The 16,481-nt window shown below is 44.6% G+C and overlaps 1 protein-coding gene across 1 annotated transcript in view; it reads left to right on the plus strand.

The window, feature by feature from the left end:
* The window catches only part of LOC126457725 (juvenile hormone esterase-like), a 69,617-nt gene that overhangs the window by 24,376 nt on the left and 28,760 nt on the right, over positions 1-16,481 (plus strand). Inside the window, exons 3-4 of the mRNA XM_050094261.1 lie at positions 7,098-7,257; positions 7,368-7,553. Of these exons, the coding sequence (XP_049950218.1) occupies positions 7,098-7,257; positions 7,368-7,553 (346 nt within the window). The remainder of the gene's footprint in view (positions 1-7,097; positions 7,258-7,367; positions 7,554-16,481) is intronic.

The following is a 16,481-nucleotide window of genomic DNA, read 5'->3' on the forward strand; positions in this document are numbered from 1 at the left end:
GACTGAATAAAATTCCAACAAATGAGTACTACACCCGTGAATGTCAGTTTGCACTGTGAGAAATGTCACTTTGCACTGTGAAAAATAAAACTGTCTGAATTTGAAATGAAATCTGAACTGAAATTCAATCAGCCTGATATGGTAATGAATTCTGAAAAGCAACAGCTAACAATAAACGATCTTACTACTTCGACTGTGCTATAGCTGGCCCGAACAAATTTTAATGACTTACCTGTGTCAGCGGTAACTTAATGCACCTCGTAGTGAGGAACATAAAATATGAAACGCCGCAGCGGGTGAGCTAAACAGGAAAGAAGAAGCCTTGCGAAGCGAAATGCGGGGATGTGTAATTACTCTGAACAGATCATGCTTCAGTTTTAAGGGACTGTGTTCTACTTTTTGTGATGCAACGATAAATATAATCAAAATATGTGAAAATTCTGAGTTCGCTACATAAATGAAAGTTATTTAAGGTTTAGTAAGGTGTATCAATACAGTGATTTTTACAAAAATTATCCTTTATAAAAAAGATTCTTTGCCATGAAATTTACTGGAAATGATAAAGGAGTGGTAAAACTAACTTTAGAAGCCATGTGAACTGTTAACTCTACTTAATCTCTTCTGAACAATAAACTAACTAACCTGAACCAATAAATAAAAATTCCATGGAAAAGCTTCACATTTGCATCTACATGATTACACTGCGATTCACAATTACACTCCTGGAAATTGAAATAAGAACACCGTGAATTCATTGTCCCTGGAAGGGGAAACTTTATTGACACATTCCTGGGGTCAGATACATCACATGATCACACTGACAGAACCACAGGCACATAGACACAGGCAATAGAGCATGCACAATGTCGGCACTAGTACAGTGTATATCCACCTTTCGCAGCAATGCAGGCTGCTATTCTCCCATGGAGACGATCGTAGAGACGCTGGATGTAGTCCTGTGGAACGGCTTGCCATGCCATTTCCACCTGGCGCCTCAGTTGGACCAGCGTTCGTGCTGGACGTGCAGACCGCGTGAGACGACGCTTCATCCAGTCCCAAACATGCTCAATGGGGGACAGATCCGGAGATCTTGCTGGCCAGGGTAGTTGACTTACACCTTCTAGAGCACGTTGGGTGGCACGGGATACATGCGGACGTGCATTGTCCTGTTGGAACAGCAAGTTCCCTTGCCGGTCTAGGAATGGTAGAACGATGGGTTCGATGACGGTTTGGATGTACCGTGCACTATTCAGTGTCCCCTCGACGATCACCAGTGGTGTACGGCCAGTGTAGGAGATCGCTCCCCACACCATGATGCCGGGTGTTGGCCCTGTGTGCCTCGGTCGTATGCAGTCCTGATTGTGGCGCTCACCTGCACGGCGCCAAACACGCATACGACCATCATCGGCACCAAGGCAGAAGCGACTCTCATCGCTGAAGACGACACGTCTCCATTCGTCCCTCCATTCACGCCTGTCGCGACACCACTGGAGGCGGGCTGCACGATGTTGGGGCGTGAGCGGAAGACGGCCTAACGGTGTGCGGGACCGTAGCCCAGCTTCATGGAGACGGTTGCGAATGGTCCTCGCCGATACCCCAGGAGCAACAGTGTCCCTAATTTGCTGGGAAGTGGCGGTGCGGTCCCCTACGGCACTGCGTAGGATCCTACGGTCTTGGCGTGCATCCGTGCGTCGCTGCGGTCCGGTCCCAGGTCGACGGGCACGTGCACCTTCCGCTGACCACTGGCGACAACATTGATGTACTGTGGAGACCTCACACCCCACGTGTTGAGCAATTCGGCGGTACGTCCACCCGGCCTCCCGCATGCCCACTATACGCCCTCGCTCAAAGTCCGTCAACTGCACATACGGTTCACGTCCACGCTGTCGCGGCATGCTACCAGTGTTAAAGACTGCGATGGAGCTCCGTATGCCACGGCAAACTGGCTGACACTGACGGTGGCGGTGCACAAATGCTGCGCAGCTAGCGCCATTCGACGGCCAACACCGCGGTTCTTGGTGTGTCCGCTGTGCCGTGCGTGTGATCATTGCTTGTACAGCCCTCTCGCAGTGTTCGGAGCAAGTATGGTGGGTCTGACACACCGGTGTCAATGTGTTCTTTTTTCCATTTCCAGGAGTGTATTTACCTATCAGAGGGTTCACTGAATCATCTTCAAGCTATTTCTTTACCGTTCAACTCTCTAACAGAGAGCTATGATTTCTCTTATGTTACTATGCTGATCGTTCCTCCATATTTAGGTGGGCGCCAACGAAATATTATCACAATCTGAGGAGAAAGTGGGTGATTGATATTTCATAAGAAGCTGCTGCCCAAACGGAAGACGCCTTTGGTATAATGATAGTCACCCAACATCTGTGGCACTCTGTCCCCTATTTCGGTATAGTACAAAATGAGCTACCATTATTTGAACTTTTTGATTGACCTTCGTCGATCCTGTCTTATGAGGATCCCAAAACTTACAGCAATACTGCAGAAGAGGACGTACAAGACTAGCGTAGGCAATCTCTTTAGCAGACCTGTTGTATTTTCTTAGTGTTCTGGCAATAAATCGCGGTCTCTGCTTTGCTTTACCCACAACTTTACGTATGTGATCGTTCCAGCTTAAGTTACTTGTAATTGTAATCCCTAAGAATTTTGTTGAATTTATGGCCTTTAGATTCATGCGATTTATGGTGTAACAGAAAATTAGAAGATTCGTTTTGGTACTCATGTGGATGACTTCACACTTTTCATTATTTAGGGCGAATTGCCACTTTTCGCACCACACCGATATCTTGTCTAAATCGTTTTGAAATCCGTTTTGAACATCTGATACTTTATAAGAGTTAAATGACAGCACCATCTGCAAACACTCTAAGAATGCTACTCAGATTATCCCCTAAACTGTTTATGTAGATTACGAACAGCAGAGGTCCTATAACACTTAGTTGTGGAAGGCCAGGTATTATTTCTGTTTTACTCGATGACTCAATTACTACGAATTGTGGCCTTTCTGACAGCAAATCACGAATCTAGTCGCATAACTGATAGTCCAAAGGCACACAATTTGATTAAAAGTCACTTGCGAGGTACGGTGTCAAAAACCTTCTACAAATCTAAAGATACGGAATCACTTTGATATACCCTATTGATAGCACTCATTACCTCGTGAAAATAAACAGGTAGTTGAGTTTCAGAAGATCAGTATTTTCTGAATACGTTTGTGCTGCTCGTCAATAAATCGTTTTCTTCGAGGTAACTCAATATTCGAACACAGTGTAAGTTCCAAAAGTCTACTGCATGTCGGCGTTAGCGATATGTTTACGGATCTCTGAACGAGCGATCGTTTGTATTTGACTGCTACATAAGGTGTTGTAGCATCAGCACACTCTGCAAGGGACCTGGTTGGTGTACAGTCAGAACCGGTGGCCTTCCCTTTATTAAGTGATTTAAGCTACATTACTACACTGAGGATATCTATTTCTGAGTTACTCATGTTTGCAGTTGTTTTTGATTCGGATTCTGGAAAATTTACTTCGTCTTCTTTGGTGAAGTAATTTCGGAAAATCGTATTTAGCAACTGCACATTAGTGGGCACTGTCATCAGTAATATCTCCATTATTGTCGTGCGGTGAAGGTATTGATTGTGTCTTTACGTTGGGGTACTTTACAAACTACCGGAGTCTCTTTGAGTTTTCTGCTAGATTTCGGGACAGAGTTTTATTGTGGAAAGTATTAAACGCATCTCGCACTGAATTTCGCGCTACATATCGAGCTTTTGTATAATTACACCAAACTTGAGGGATTTACATCCTTCTAAATTAGGCGTCCTTTTTTCGTTGCTTCTGTAACAGTGTTCTCACCTGTTTTGCGTACGATGTGGGATCAATACCATCTCTTATTGATTTATTTGGTATTTGTCTCTTAATAGCAGTCGATACTAATTCTTTGAATTTAAACCGCATCTGGTCTACGCTTACATATTCATATTGGAAGGAGTGGCGACTATCTCTTAGGAAGACCTCAATCGAATTTTTATCTGACTTCTTTAATAACTGTATTTTGCGTTTACCTTTGGTAGGTTTGGATGTTAATGTGTTCAGTCTCGCTACAACAACCTTGTAGTCGGTATTCCGTCATAATTATCCCTATTTGCTCACAATTATTTGTTGCTAAGAGACCAACTGTGTTTTCGCAACCATTTACACTTCAAGTGGACTCCTGAACTAAATATTCAAAATAATTTTCTGAGAAAGCAATCAGAACAATTTCTAACGAAGTTTTATTCCTACCTCCGTTTTTAAAGACGTATTTTCGCCAGCATTTTGAGGGTAGATTGAAGTCACCATCAACTGTACCTATATGAGTAGAGTACTTATTCTAAATGATTCAAGTTTTCTTTAAATGTTCAGCAACTATATCATCTGAGTCGGTAGAAGGAACAAATTAGTAATTGATTTCGCTTATCAAGTATAACCTTTACCCTTACTAACTCACAGGAAGTATCTACTTCGATTTCACTACAAGCCAGATTACTTTCGAAAGCAATAAACACTCCATCACCAACACTATTATGTCCATCCTTTCTGAACACGGCTAGATGTTTTTCCAAAATTTCGGCTGGACAAATTTTCGGCTTTAGCCTGATTTCAGTGCCTATAAAAATTTGAACTTCAGTTTTTTTGTTTTGTTTTTGACCGCTGGTTCTTTTTGAACGTAGCTGCTATTGTTTATAACTACAGCTCCGATTTTGGTGGTGTTGAGCCACAGCCATGCAGTATGTTTTGATCGAATAAACCGCCATTTTACTGTGTATTACTGTATTTACCTTCTGTACTGTCTAGATTTCGGCTTTTATACCATTATAAAGAACAGTGCTAAAAGTTCTTAGACCGCTAACATATCACATATGTTACGGCAGTCCAGAGGATGTAAACGGGACTAACACATGCCTTTAAGATGTAACTGACAGTTACATCTTAAAGGCATGTGTTAGTCTTGTTTACCTGCTTTGTACTTCTTTGTACTTCATCTAAGAACTTTTGGTATTGTACTTGACAGTTGTATAAGAGCCAAAACCTAAATATTACAGAAGATAAATTCAGTAATACAAAGTCAAATGGCGGTTCACTCATTAAAAATTATTTCTTTGTCTACTTTCCTCTGTCTGTTCTGCACCCTTCTGTTTTCACGCCCTTTCTGTAGTTTTCTGAGACGCTCTAACATAAACAACCGCCTAGTCAGATCCATACAACCGCCGTTACCCGAGTAGCCGCTTCCTGCTTATAGTGGACTCCTGGTCTGTTTATTGGAACCCGGAAACGCACGAGCTTTTGGCGCAAATCGAGGAATTTGCTGTCTACACGGTCGCAGAACCATCTGAGCCTCTGATTGAGACTCTCCAGTCGACTGTGTACCAAAGGACCACGGTTGGTTCTAGCTACGACACTACACATGGCGAGCTCCACCTTCATCTCGCAGGCAAGAGTGGCAGTCTAGACGCAAGAAAACAATGTGAATCTTTTCCAATCTAAAGCGACGCATGTCGTTTGTTCCGACATGAGGCACCACCTGCAGTTGGCTGCAGCGACACACATCGTTTGTTCCCACATAAACAGCCACCTGCACTTGGCTGCACCCTATGCTCTTTACGGCTTTCGTAAGCACTCTTACCACATCTGGAATGACTCCCCATGGTATATACACAGAGTGATCACTGGATTCATTCCCCAGCTTGGCAACCACGTCGTTAATACCTCATTACATTGGATCTCCCTATTACCAGTAGATCCACCCTCTATGAATGCCCAGACCTTTCAGGCCGAGAGGCGTCCTCTGGAACAGGGCAAGCGATCTGATCTGGCTAACGGACTTGGTCAGCCATACATAATACACAAAACCTGTTTCGCAGACGAGTCGGAGTGGCCTTCCCTGTTTTTACTACCTGCCTCTCCCTAGAGCGACCACCCACTCGCCCACTGGAATGGGGTCAACCTCAGTGCTGGCAGTAAGCAGGGAAGTCGCATCTGTGGACTGATCAGGGGGATAGGTGAGAATTGCTGGACATTTCCCAGATCTCCACGCCCCCCCCCCCCCTCTGCCTCCCCTGTGGAGCCCACTGGCAGTAAGCTCAAGCTGTGTGACGAAGTCAGCTGCCTGGAGCTGTGTGCAGGGGGTCACCACCTCAGTTTACATCTGAACACAGCGGTCACTGTACACTACACAGTTATTAGAATGGTGGACTGTGCCTTGTAAGCACACAAACAAGCAAGAAATCGAGGAAGTAAACTAGTATACACACAGACAATTGAAAATAATTCACTCATGTTTGAAGATCGTAAATGCAATTCGCAGCCCGCATCTCGTGGTCGTGCGGTAGCGTTCTCGCTTCCCACGCCCGGGTTCCCGCGTTCGATTCCCGGCGGGGTCAGGGATTTTCTCTACCTCGTGATGGCTGGGTGTTGTGTGCTGTCCTTAGGTTAGTTAGGTTTAAGTAGTTCTAAGTTCTAGGGGACTTATGACCACAGCAGTTGAGTCCCATAGTGCTCAGAGCCATTTGAACCATTTTTTTGCAATTCGCAAACAAACGGTGTACTCACTATATCTGCAACAGCAATGGCAGGCGGGCTCTCTCATCGACGGTGTAACCTTCTATTATTCAAACACATCATAACTATGCGCAACCAAGCAGTGCAACAACAACATTACCTCAGATCTTTGCTTGCCAAATTAATCTTTACCGAATCATATTCTATAATTCGTTATCCTATTTATCTTTATCTCTTTTCTCTGCAGCTAACTCAGACCGCTCAGTAGCATAGACAACATGACTTACAATAGTAATTAGCTCTAACAATCAATCCAAAAAATGTTCAAATGTGTGTGAAATCTTATGGGACTTAACTGCTAAGGTCATCAGTCCTTAAGCTTCCACACTACTTAACCTTAATTACCCTAAGGACAAACACATACAGCCACGAGTGAGGGAGGATTCGAACCTCCGCCGGGACCAGCCGCAGCGCCCTAAACCGCTCGGCTAATCCCGCTCGGCGCCACACTTTCTTCAATTGCAATATTTCGTGTTTTTTGTCTTTCAGCTTCCGACAACAGCCAATGCCAAACTGTATCCAGTCATGGTGTGGATTCATGGAGGTGCGTTTACGATGGGCTCTGGAAACTCGGAATTTTATGGACCTCAACACCTGCTGGAATACGATGTTGTGCTGGTGACAATCAATTACCGCTTGGGTGTGCTAGGTGAGGCAACTGCATTCTTCTATGTAGACGCTATGTGGTTTAGTACAAATGTTCTACTAGCAACTGACACTGTGCTGATAACACTATGTTATCACCTGTTTGTCTTGCAGGTTTCTTATCAACTGGAGATGAGGTAATCCCTGGGAACGCTGGTCTCAAAGATCAAGTGATGGCCCTCAAATGGGTGAAGAGTAACATCGCCAACTTTGGAGGAGACCCACAGAATGTCACAATATTTGGGGAGAGCGCTGGCGCGATTTCCTGCCATTTGCTACAAATCTCTCCTGCAGCTAAGGGTTCGTCGTTATAACTTTCCACTTTCCTAGCTGAAATGGTCATTTCTTCATGGGTCAGCCCTTGAAAATTTCCTTAATATGCATTTCGTCATGATACGACGTGGGGCGAAGTCTTAGGCGCTTATCAGTGTTCCTGGTTGTCCATTGGTAAGATACTGGACTGCTTCTACGTCGTATGGTGGTTCGAATCCCTGTACGGCCAACCAGGTTAAGCTTTTCTACGATTTTCATTAATGGCTTAGGACAAACGTTGGGATGGTTCGTTTGATAAGATACTGCGATTTACCATCCCTTCGTTTCTTATAACCATCTCAAGCCTCGTCTGCATTGTTGACGGACGGTCCTTTTTTCAGACGCATAGATATCAGACTCATCGTGCTACAAACTATGTGTTGCTCGCGAGCTAAATTTTACTACTTATTGCATCACTGATTAGTCAACAAATGATCTACCGACAAATGAACATAAATTCTAGCCCAAGCTAATCTTGTAAAACGGTCTTATAAGGACTGACAATCTCTTGGCTCAAATGGTACAAGTGGCTCTAAGCACTATGGGACTTAAACAGCTGAGGTCATCAGTCCCCTAGACTTAGAATTACTTAGACCTAACTAACCGAAGGACATCACACACATCCTTGCCCGAGGCAGGATTCGAACCTGCGACGGTAGCAGCTGCGCGGTTCCGGACTGAAGCGCCTAGAACCGCTCAGCGACAGCGGCCGGCTGACAATCTCTCTTTGAGCCGAAAGACAAGGTCAAAAGAGTGACCACTTCAACCAGTTGCCAGCGGGACTCATCAGCAGAAGCAGAGTTCTCAAGATGTGGAACAGTTGCCGCCGAAATATTGAATGGAGTTGATTTTACGATCCGGCAGCGAACCCGAAGAGGTTTTCAAGACCTATTACGCCGGGAATGCCTGTGATGTCAACTAGTGATACAATCGCAGCAACACTAAATGAGCTAAGTGTATGTTGGTCTGACCAAAGGACATGAAAAAGTACGTTCTTGAAAGTCAAGGTACCACAACTAATTGGCACATAACTTCCAGAGGATTCTCCATCTAGACAAAATACGATAACAAAACCACACGTCACACGAAAACCAGAATGCGTCAGCTTTCCACGGTAAACCGTTCATTCGTTTTAACTAGTCCGTCTCTTCCGACAAAACCATCTCCAGTTGGTAGCTCCAAGGTCTAATGTGAGACTCTGCCGACCAATCACTTGCGCATTATACATGCTGCAACACCGATCGATGTGGCGTAGTGGTTAACACACTGGACTCGCATTCTGGAGGCCAGTGATTCAGATCAACATTCGACCATCAAGATTTAGATTTTCCATCGTTTCCCTAAATACGAAGGCTGCCTCGTGATGGCTGGGTGTTGTGTGCTGTCCTTAGGTTAGTTAGGTTTAAGTAGTTCTAAGTTCTAGGGGACTGATGACCATAGATGTTAAGTCCCATAGTGCTCAGAGCCATTTTGAACCCTAATTACGAGTCCAGGCAAATTCTGGGATGGTTCCATGTAAGGGACGCGGCTTATTTCCATCTCCTTTCGTTACTAGCCTGAGCTGGTGCTCAGTCTCTAATGACCTCGTTATTGACGGAAGTTAGGTCTAAGCTGCCTTTATTTGTTTCTAAGCCGCACACACCACTACAAAAATTTAAAAAGTAGCACTAAGCTCCATGTAAACTTTCCATACCAACATAGCATCTTTCGTGTTTAGTCTGTATCAGTAACGTCCGACTTCAGAACATGTAAAAGTTTCAGTTATCGCCTAGGTCCAAGAGGGTCTACAGCTATCCTCTTACATCTGGGATCACAGACCGATCGACACTCGTATCTCATGACCACCAAGTATCTCGCAAATTGTTTTTACTCCATAACTAAAAAGTGATTGACTTTAAAGTCAAACGCTGTGTTCTTGATTTGTTTCCCCTTTTTCCAGCAAAGAACAAATGCTGTCTACTTGCAGGATTTTTGGAACTCTTATTTCCCACTTACGCATAATCGGTAGAAAGCTTCTGACCAGTATGTGAGCTTACGTCGACACCAGTAGCTTTCCCAATAGTCTGTCACAGGTTAAAGGTCTCTTTTGTGATGACAACATTATAGTCATTGAATGAAATAAAACTCCCTGCTGATGGTGATGAATCCCTCAAGGAGGTTCACTGTTGTTACCGCGACCGGAACGGTCACGGGGTGGCCGTGAACGAAACCGCGGCGGGATCAAACAGGAGCGCCCCTGCGAAAACCTCATGAAATCAACAATGACCACTAGTACACAGAAATAAGCAAAGTAGGTTCAAATGGCTCTGAGCACTATGGGACTCAACTGCTGTGGTTATCAGTCCCCTAGAACTTAGAACTACTTAAACCTAACTAACCTAAGGACATCACACACATCCATGCCCGAGGCAGGATTCGAACCTGCGACCGTAGCAGTCGCACGGTTCCGGACTGCCCGCCTAGAACCGCGAGACCACCGCGGCCGGCTAAGCAAAGTAGACACGATGTCTGTTAGCGAGATGTCGAAAGACTCAGGCGAATATCAGACTTCCTCGCTGAGTTTTTTTTAAATTTTGTTTTCTTTATTGAATTTCGATTCCCCCCTTCGGGGGGCAGCTGGAAGCAGCTTAGTATGCCGCTCTTCTGCCTACAGTCTTTGTTTTAAAGGAGAAGATAAAATATAATAAAAAAAATCAGGCGATAAAATGGAAGACTTAATGGGTAACATGGCGAAAAAAAATCGTGGAACTTAAAAAAATAGAACAAAGGGATGATGATGCTCATAAAAATACATACGAATCAGACAGGTAAAATAATAAGTAGATAATTAAAAATACACAGTGACAGTCTGGTTACTGTTTGACACATTGCTCGCATCCCGTGGTAGTGCGGTAGCGTTCTCGCTTCCCACGCCCGGGTTCCTGGGTTCGATTCCCGGCGGGGTCAGGGATTTTCTCTGCCTCGTGATGGCTAGGTGTTGTGTGCTGTCCTTAGGTTAGTTAGGTTTAAGTAGTTCTAAGTTCTAGGGGACTTATGACCACAGCAGTTGAGTCCCATGGTGCTCAGAGCCATTTGAACCATTTTGAACTGTTTGCAAAGGACATAAAATTCACACCCAGCATGGTTTCTGTTCGCAACACGGGAAAAGATGAAACAATCCTGAACAGTCACTGGAACACTGCTCTAAAATAGGATATACCACAGCCGAGAGCACATGGCGAAAAAAAATCGTGGAACTTAAAAAATAGAACAAAGGGATGATGATGCTCATAAAAATACATACGAATCAGACAGAGCACATGAGGGGATACTAGACAGATGAGGGGAAGATAAGAAAGGGGGAAGGTGAGGAAAAGGGGGGGAGGGGGCGAAAGGAGCCAATGGAGGATGAGGACCCATAAGAGGGGTGGGGGGTGCTGGTCAGACGCGACAGGGAGTGGGGAAGGCAGAGGACGGGAACACAAAGGGACTCAGGTGGGGGTGAGAAGGGAGGTAAGGAGAGGTTAGGCGGGGAGATAAACAGGATGGAAGGGGCGAAGAGGGAGCCCACGGAAAGGATGGAGGGGCAGGTGAGGATAAGAGTTGATAGGAGGGATAAATGGAGGGAGAGAGGGCATCATCCGGGAGGGGGAGTTGATGGAAGCCACCTTGCGAAAGGAGATGAAGGGTGTAGAGATGGAGGGTAGGGGGTACACAACAGTGAAGACGTGGCAGGGGGTGAAGATGGTAGAGGAGACGAGCAACCACGGGGTGAGGGGGATCAAGGCGGCGGGATATGTTCGAGGAATAAGAGCAGGTGGGGGAAAGGAATGAGGTCATAGAGGATCTGCATGGGGTACGGGAGGTGTATATGGAAGGCGAGGCGGAGTGCATGACGCTCAAGGATCTGGAGGGACTTATAGAATTTGGGGGGGGGGAGGGGAGGGGGCTCGCTGAGTGAGAGGCAGGCGCTTAAATACACGGTAGGGTACGTCACGGGCCAGAAGCGCGTGCAGCCACGGCTTACGGCATGACGGCTGCAGAGACCTCTAGTGGTAATCGACGTCCATGCCATCTGGTGCGGATTCGAAACCCGCAGCGCTCGGTACCAGATTTACTATTGGGCAGTGTACAATAAAGTGACATTTAAAAGAAAGTGAAAAATCTCTGGAACACCGGTTTGAAGAGTGAAAACGACACTTTCAAACTGTGAAACATATTTCCTAGCAATGGATTCTGATTACCATTTGAAGTCATGTGAACACAAAAAGATACTTGGAAAAAAGAATCTTATCAACTTGCAATGTCCTTGCTGTCATGCCTTCAGTTTGTAAAAGCCAATGTCTTTTAAGTATGTAACATTCGTACATGTACTCAGTTCTTACCTATGTAACTTCTTCATGGAGAACAAATACCCAAAATATGTACACATTTGTCAAAATACAGAGAGGGGCCTTATAGTAAGAAGCTACAACAATCGCTTTCAGTATAAAGATATGCTTAAAAGAGTGGGACCTTATCTGCACCAAGGGAGTACATTTACCTCTTAGTGATGTACATCAAAAATAGCTAAAGGAACAAGATCTAAACTGAAGTTACATTTACCAAGTGAGAATAAATTCCAAAACAGCGCTTTCTAGCATGGAATAAAATTGAACCGTAAATATTTGCTGGTGAGATTAGAGTGATTACCATACAACTTCACTGAGAAGAAAGTAAGTTTGGATGTGACTGCAGAATATTTTATTACGTACAATGAACGGTTATTTAGGCAAAGCAGAATAAGAATGCGGTAAAAATTGTAGCGCAAAGATATAGCAAACAGCTCTGTTAACCCATATCGCGCCACACTTCGGCAGTATAACTTCATTTTTCTCTCCTGTAATCTTTACGCCGAAGCACTGAAGTGAGTAATACTAACATCTAATCTCTTTCTGAGATCAAAATACTACTCGTTAAATAAAGACGGTGACTCAGTTTTTTAGTCAGACAAGTGGGGAGGTGAGGTACTCGAAATGAAAACCAAACATGATCGTTACAGTCCTGTTGTCAGCGGACAGTTTTTATATAGTGTGCCCAGTGAATGGTTCTGAGAAACGGTTGAACAGTGTATTATTAGCTTTTTACATTCTGAACTATCTTCATAGTAAGAATATATAAACAAAACAGTATTGCACAGCAGTGATACCGAGCGAGATGGCACAATGGTTAGCACACTGGACTCGCATTCGGGAGGACGACGGTTCAATCCCGCGTCCGGCCATCCCGATTTAGCCGCCGCTGCAACTTCGAGTGTTCTCATAGTGTTGTATCAACTATCCAATATCCCCATCGTAGAAAGAAGCCGCCTGTGCTTTTGGCCAGTTATCTGCACTGGTCTGCAGCTCGTTGTCTGTGGAAAAGTTTTGTCTCCATAGCCAGCGGTTCTTGTGAGCAGAGATGAGACTAAGGGGGAGCCAATTACGGACTGTATTGTGGGTGATCAAACACTTCTCATCGGAAACGCTGCAGGAACATCTTCATTGCCCCTGCAGTGTGTGGCCGAGAATTGGCATGAAGAAGGAACTGCTCGACAGTTGTGTCATGTCGATTTGCATGACACAGGCGAAACCTGTAACCAGGCCCTCATACTTGGCGGCAGACGCTATTCCCTACCCATCTTCACGTGGTCACTGTCCACTCAGAACTGAAAAGAGTGAAGCGACGTGATCGACGAGCACACTAGAGACACTGCCCAACACATCTGTGCAAAGAGTTATCGGATTTTCCCAGTGGTTTCCATTTCGCGACTGATAGGAACTTTCTTTCTGGACGACCCTGGTATTACGGTAGTATCATTCGCATTCCCGAAACTTAGCCATGTTTGTAGACCGAACCTGTGTTTCTCGTCGAATGGGCGACTGCTCACATGCTGAAAACATTGGACTGCGTTGTCATTGGCAAAACTAACTGCTTACACAATTTTTGTGGTCGCTGTACATACCAACTCCAGTTAAATTACATTTTACTAAGTCTGAATAAGAACCATGTAGGATACGGATACTCTTCATTGGCACCATCACGAACACGTATTTGCTTATGTTACGTATAACATATTCACCAATCTCTGAGTACTCGATGTTACCCACGTACATATTCATTTCAGTTCTATTAATCAATATTCTCCTTCCCCTCCCTTCTCTGTCCATCTCCTACTCGCCCTTCCCTCTGCCCAAGTCCCCCATCCCCCCAATTCCCTGTCCATCCCTTCACGCCCCTCTGTCCATCTGCTACTCCCCCCTCCATCTCCTTCTTTTCCCTATGTCCATATCCTCTCCTTCCGTCTCCCTCTACATCTTCTTCTCTTCCGTTTATCTTTCCTTCTTCTCGTACCCCTCTCGCCCTGTGCCGTACTATGATATAATTTCGTAAGTATATTCAGCGGCGTATGTGGGTACTGCCTGCTAAATATCTTCCGAATAGATTTAGTATCAAAGAAATAATAAACTCAAACGTCATGCACGATGCGATAGTTTTTTCTCGCATATCACAAGGAAACCCTTGAGTGTGAAGTCGTAAAAGGCCAATGATGTTCATGGCATTAACGCCCCATGTAATACCGGCTGCAGACATAATACCGGTTGCTAACGGCACGGGGAGAGAGACTGGAAGTATCCAATGGTGAGCGCAAAATGAGGCTACCGACAGTACTACAGTGCTAGTGGTGTTGATAAAAACCAGACCAATGGCAACGATAAACAAAGCAAACATTGCATTATATCTACAACAACAGTTACCGAAGTTGCCATTTCGTCAGAAAGGAACGCAAGGAATTTCGCAGAGTGAGAAAGAATTGGCAAATGAAATATTAGGTTTTTTGCATGAAGAGTTATTGTAATTGTGGTGTCGTATAAGCTCGACTGTGCAGACAATTTACGTTGCGAGGACAACGATGACAACGAGCGAAAGTGATACTGACACAGGTGGCTAGCCATGTAGTTCATTACTCTTGCCGGGCATGGAGCCTTAAATCCCGTCTGCAGTGAATTCGGTTTCGAATAAATCCGCAGCAATATAACCGTGTAGTGCATCAGAAAACTAGGGATACTGAAGAGAGAACAAGGCCCACATGTTACAAAAACTTGTGTTTGTGCGTTTCAAAGATGAGCGACAGTTTACAGAATGTACATGAAAATGGCCTACAAGTTACGCATATCAAATTGCGCGGCATAAATTACAGTGGTTTCGAGAGAAGCAGTGGATGACTGCATTACTTCAAGCAGTGCTCTGGAATTCGAAGACGTAAGCTAACGAAATTTCAACAAAGCGTCAAGTTGACGATGCACAGCAAACTGCGGAATCAGCACGAAAATGTGTGGGGGAGATAAACGAACCGTTCAGTAAGGAATTATTTTCGACTCCGATCGGTGGGTATATGAAAGCGAAATGTATGTGAAACTAAACATGGAATCCTGGAAATTAGAGGTACCAAGAGAGTTGTATCAAGAAGCCAATCGTATGCAATTATGCTGACCTTTAATCTCAGAATGGTAAGTTGGCTAGAAAGTTATTTCTTGCGCAATGAGAAGCTAGCGATGCTCTATTCCCTACGATTCATTCTTGCATGTGTGATCTTGCGAGGGCTATAGCGAATATTTACGCCACAGAAAGCGTGCGGCCCGCAGCTCGTGGTCGTGCGGTAGCGTTCTCTCTTCCCGCGCACGGGTTCCCGGGTTCGATTCCCGGCGGGGTCAGGGATTTTCTCTGCCTCGTGATGACTGGGTGTTGTGTGAAGTCCTTAGGTTAGTAAGGTTTAAGTAGTTCTAAGTCCTAGGGGACTGATGACCATAGATGTTGAGTCCCATAGTGCTCAGAGCCATTTGAACCATTTGAAAGCGTGCGAAAATGGGCGTAAGAGAATTACAACTGTGGTGTGAGCACTGCTTTTGCACAGTAGCTGGTCAAAATAGCTTGACTTTGCTTGATATCTGGTCTGCGTGTAAAATACATACCTCTTCAGATTATCCCTTCTGAAAAGACCGTGACATTGCTCAAACTCAGATGTTGGTTTTTCTGTGCCTATAAAACTTATTATGGCACTATTTGCAACTAGTCAGTTTCACGATAAGCCAATGGCCGAGTTTGTGGAGTGCAATGCATACGCCACATAGACGGTTGATTTCTACAACTCTCGGACACTCCTGATGCACATGGTGAGTTATTAGCAGTCAATATCTGTCCTGTCATAATTGCTAACACAGCACTTTCAAATGAGCCTTTATACAATCTGAACATGCGACCTCGCTCTGAAGGAGGTTCCTTGTTTATGTAACGTTATATCTCCTACACTACGTCCCATTCGGTGGTATAATTTTGCACACAAATTCAGTGCTATATGCGAATACAGTCTCCATTGACGATAAATGTGTGTGTGCATGTGCAAGGGGGGGGGGGGGGGGGGTCTGTCAGCCAGAAGAAGTTTTGTAGAAGTCTGAAATTGTTAGCAAAATTTGTTCAAGTCAGTTAAGTGCTCTAGTTCTCAAGCACGGGATATAAACTCTGGGTATGCGCGCGGCATGGCATGCATTTCTTTTTCACGCCGATACTAACCTCCTTGACAGTTATTTTGTTGTCACTCGCACAGCGATGCTTCCCATACAGTAAGTGACGTGTGTACCAACTTCAGTTGAAACTGGTCTAGTGGTGGGTAATGTGGAACATACGTACTCATACGTACTCATAATTTTTATAATATGTTTGAATAACTTTATTCGTTATTCAATATTAATTAAATATAGCCTATACGGTGTCCATATCTAAGCTGAAATTACCGGTGAAAACCCCATAAAATCCATCCTGTGATTCTGGAGATTAGCGTGTTCATACAGACGCACAGACTGAAAAAGGTTTAGTAAAACATCAAATCACGGTATCTTTTCTCTGATCCAGTTTTGACGA

This window comes from Schistocerca serialis, chromosome 2 (genome assembly GCF_023864345.2).
Source record: "Schistocerca serialis cubense isolate TAMUIC-IGC-003099 chromosome 2, iqSchSeri2.2, whole genome shotgun sequence".
NCBI lineage: Eukaryota > Metazoa > Arthropoda > Insecta > Orthoptera > Acrididae > Schistocerca > Schistocerca serialis.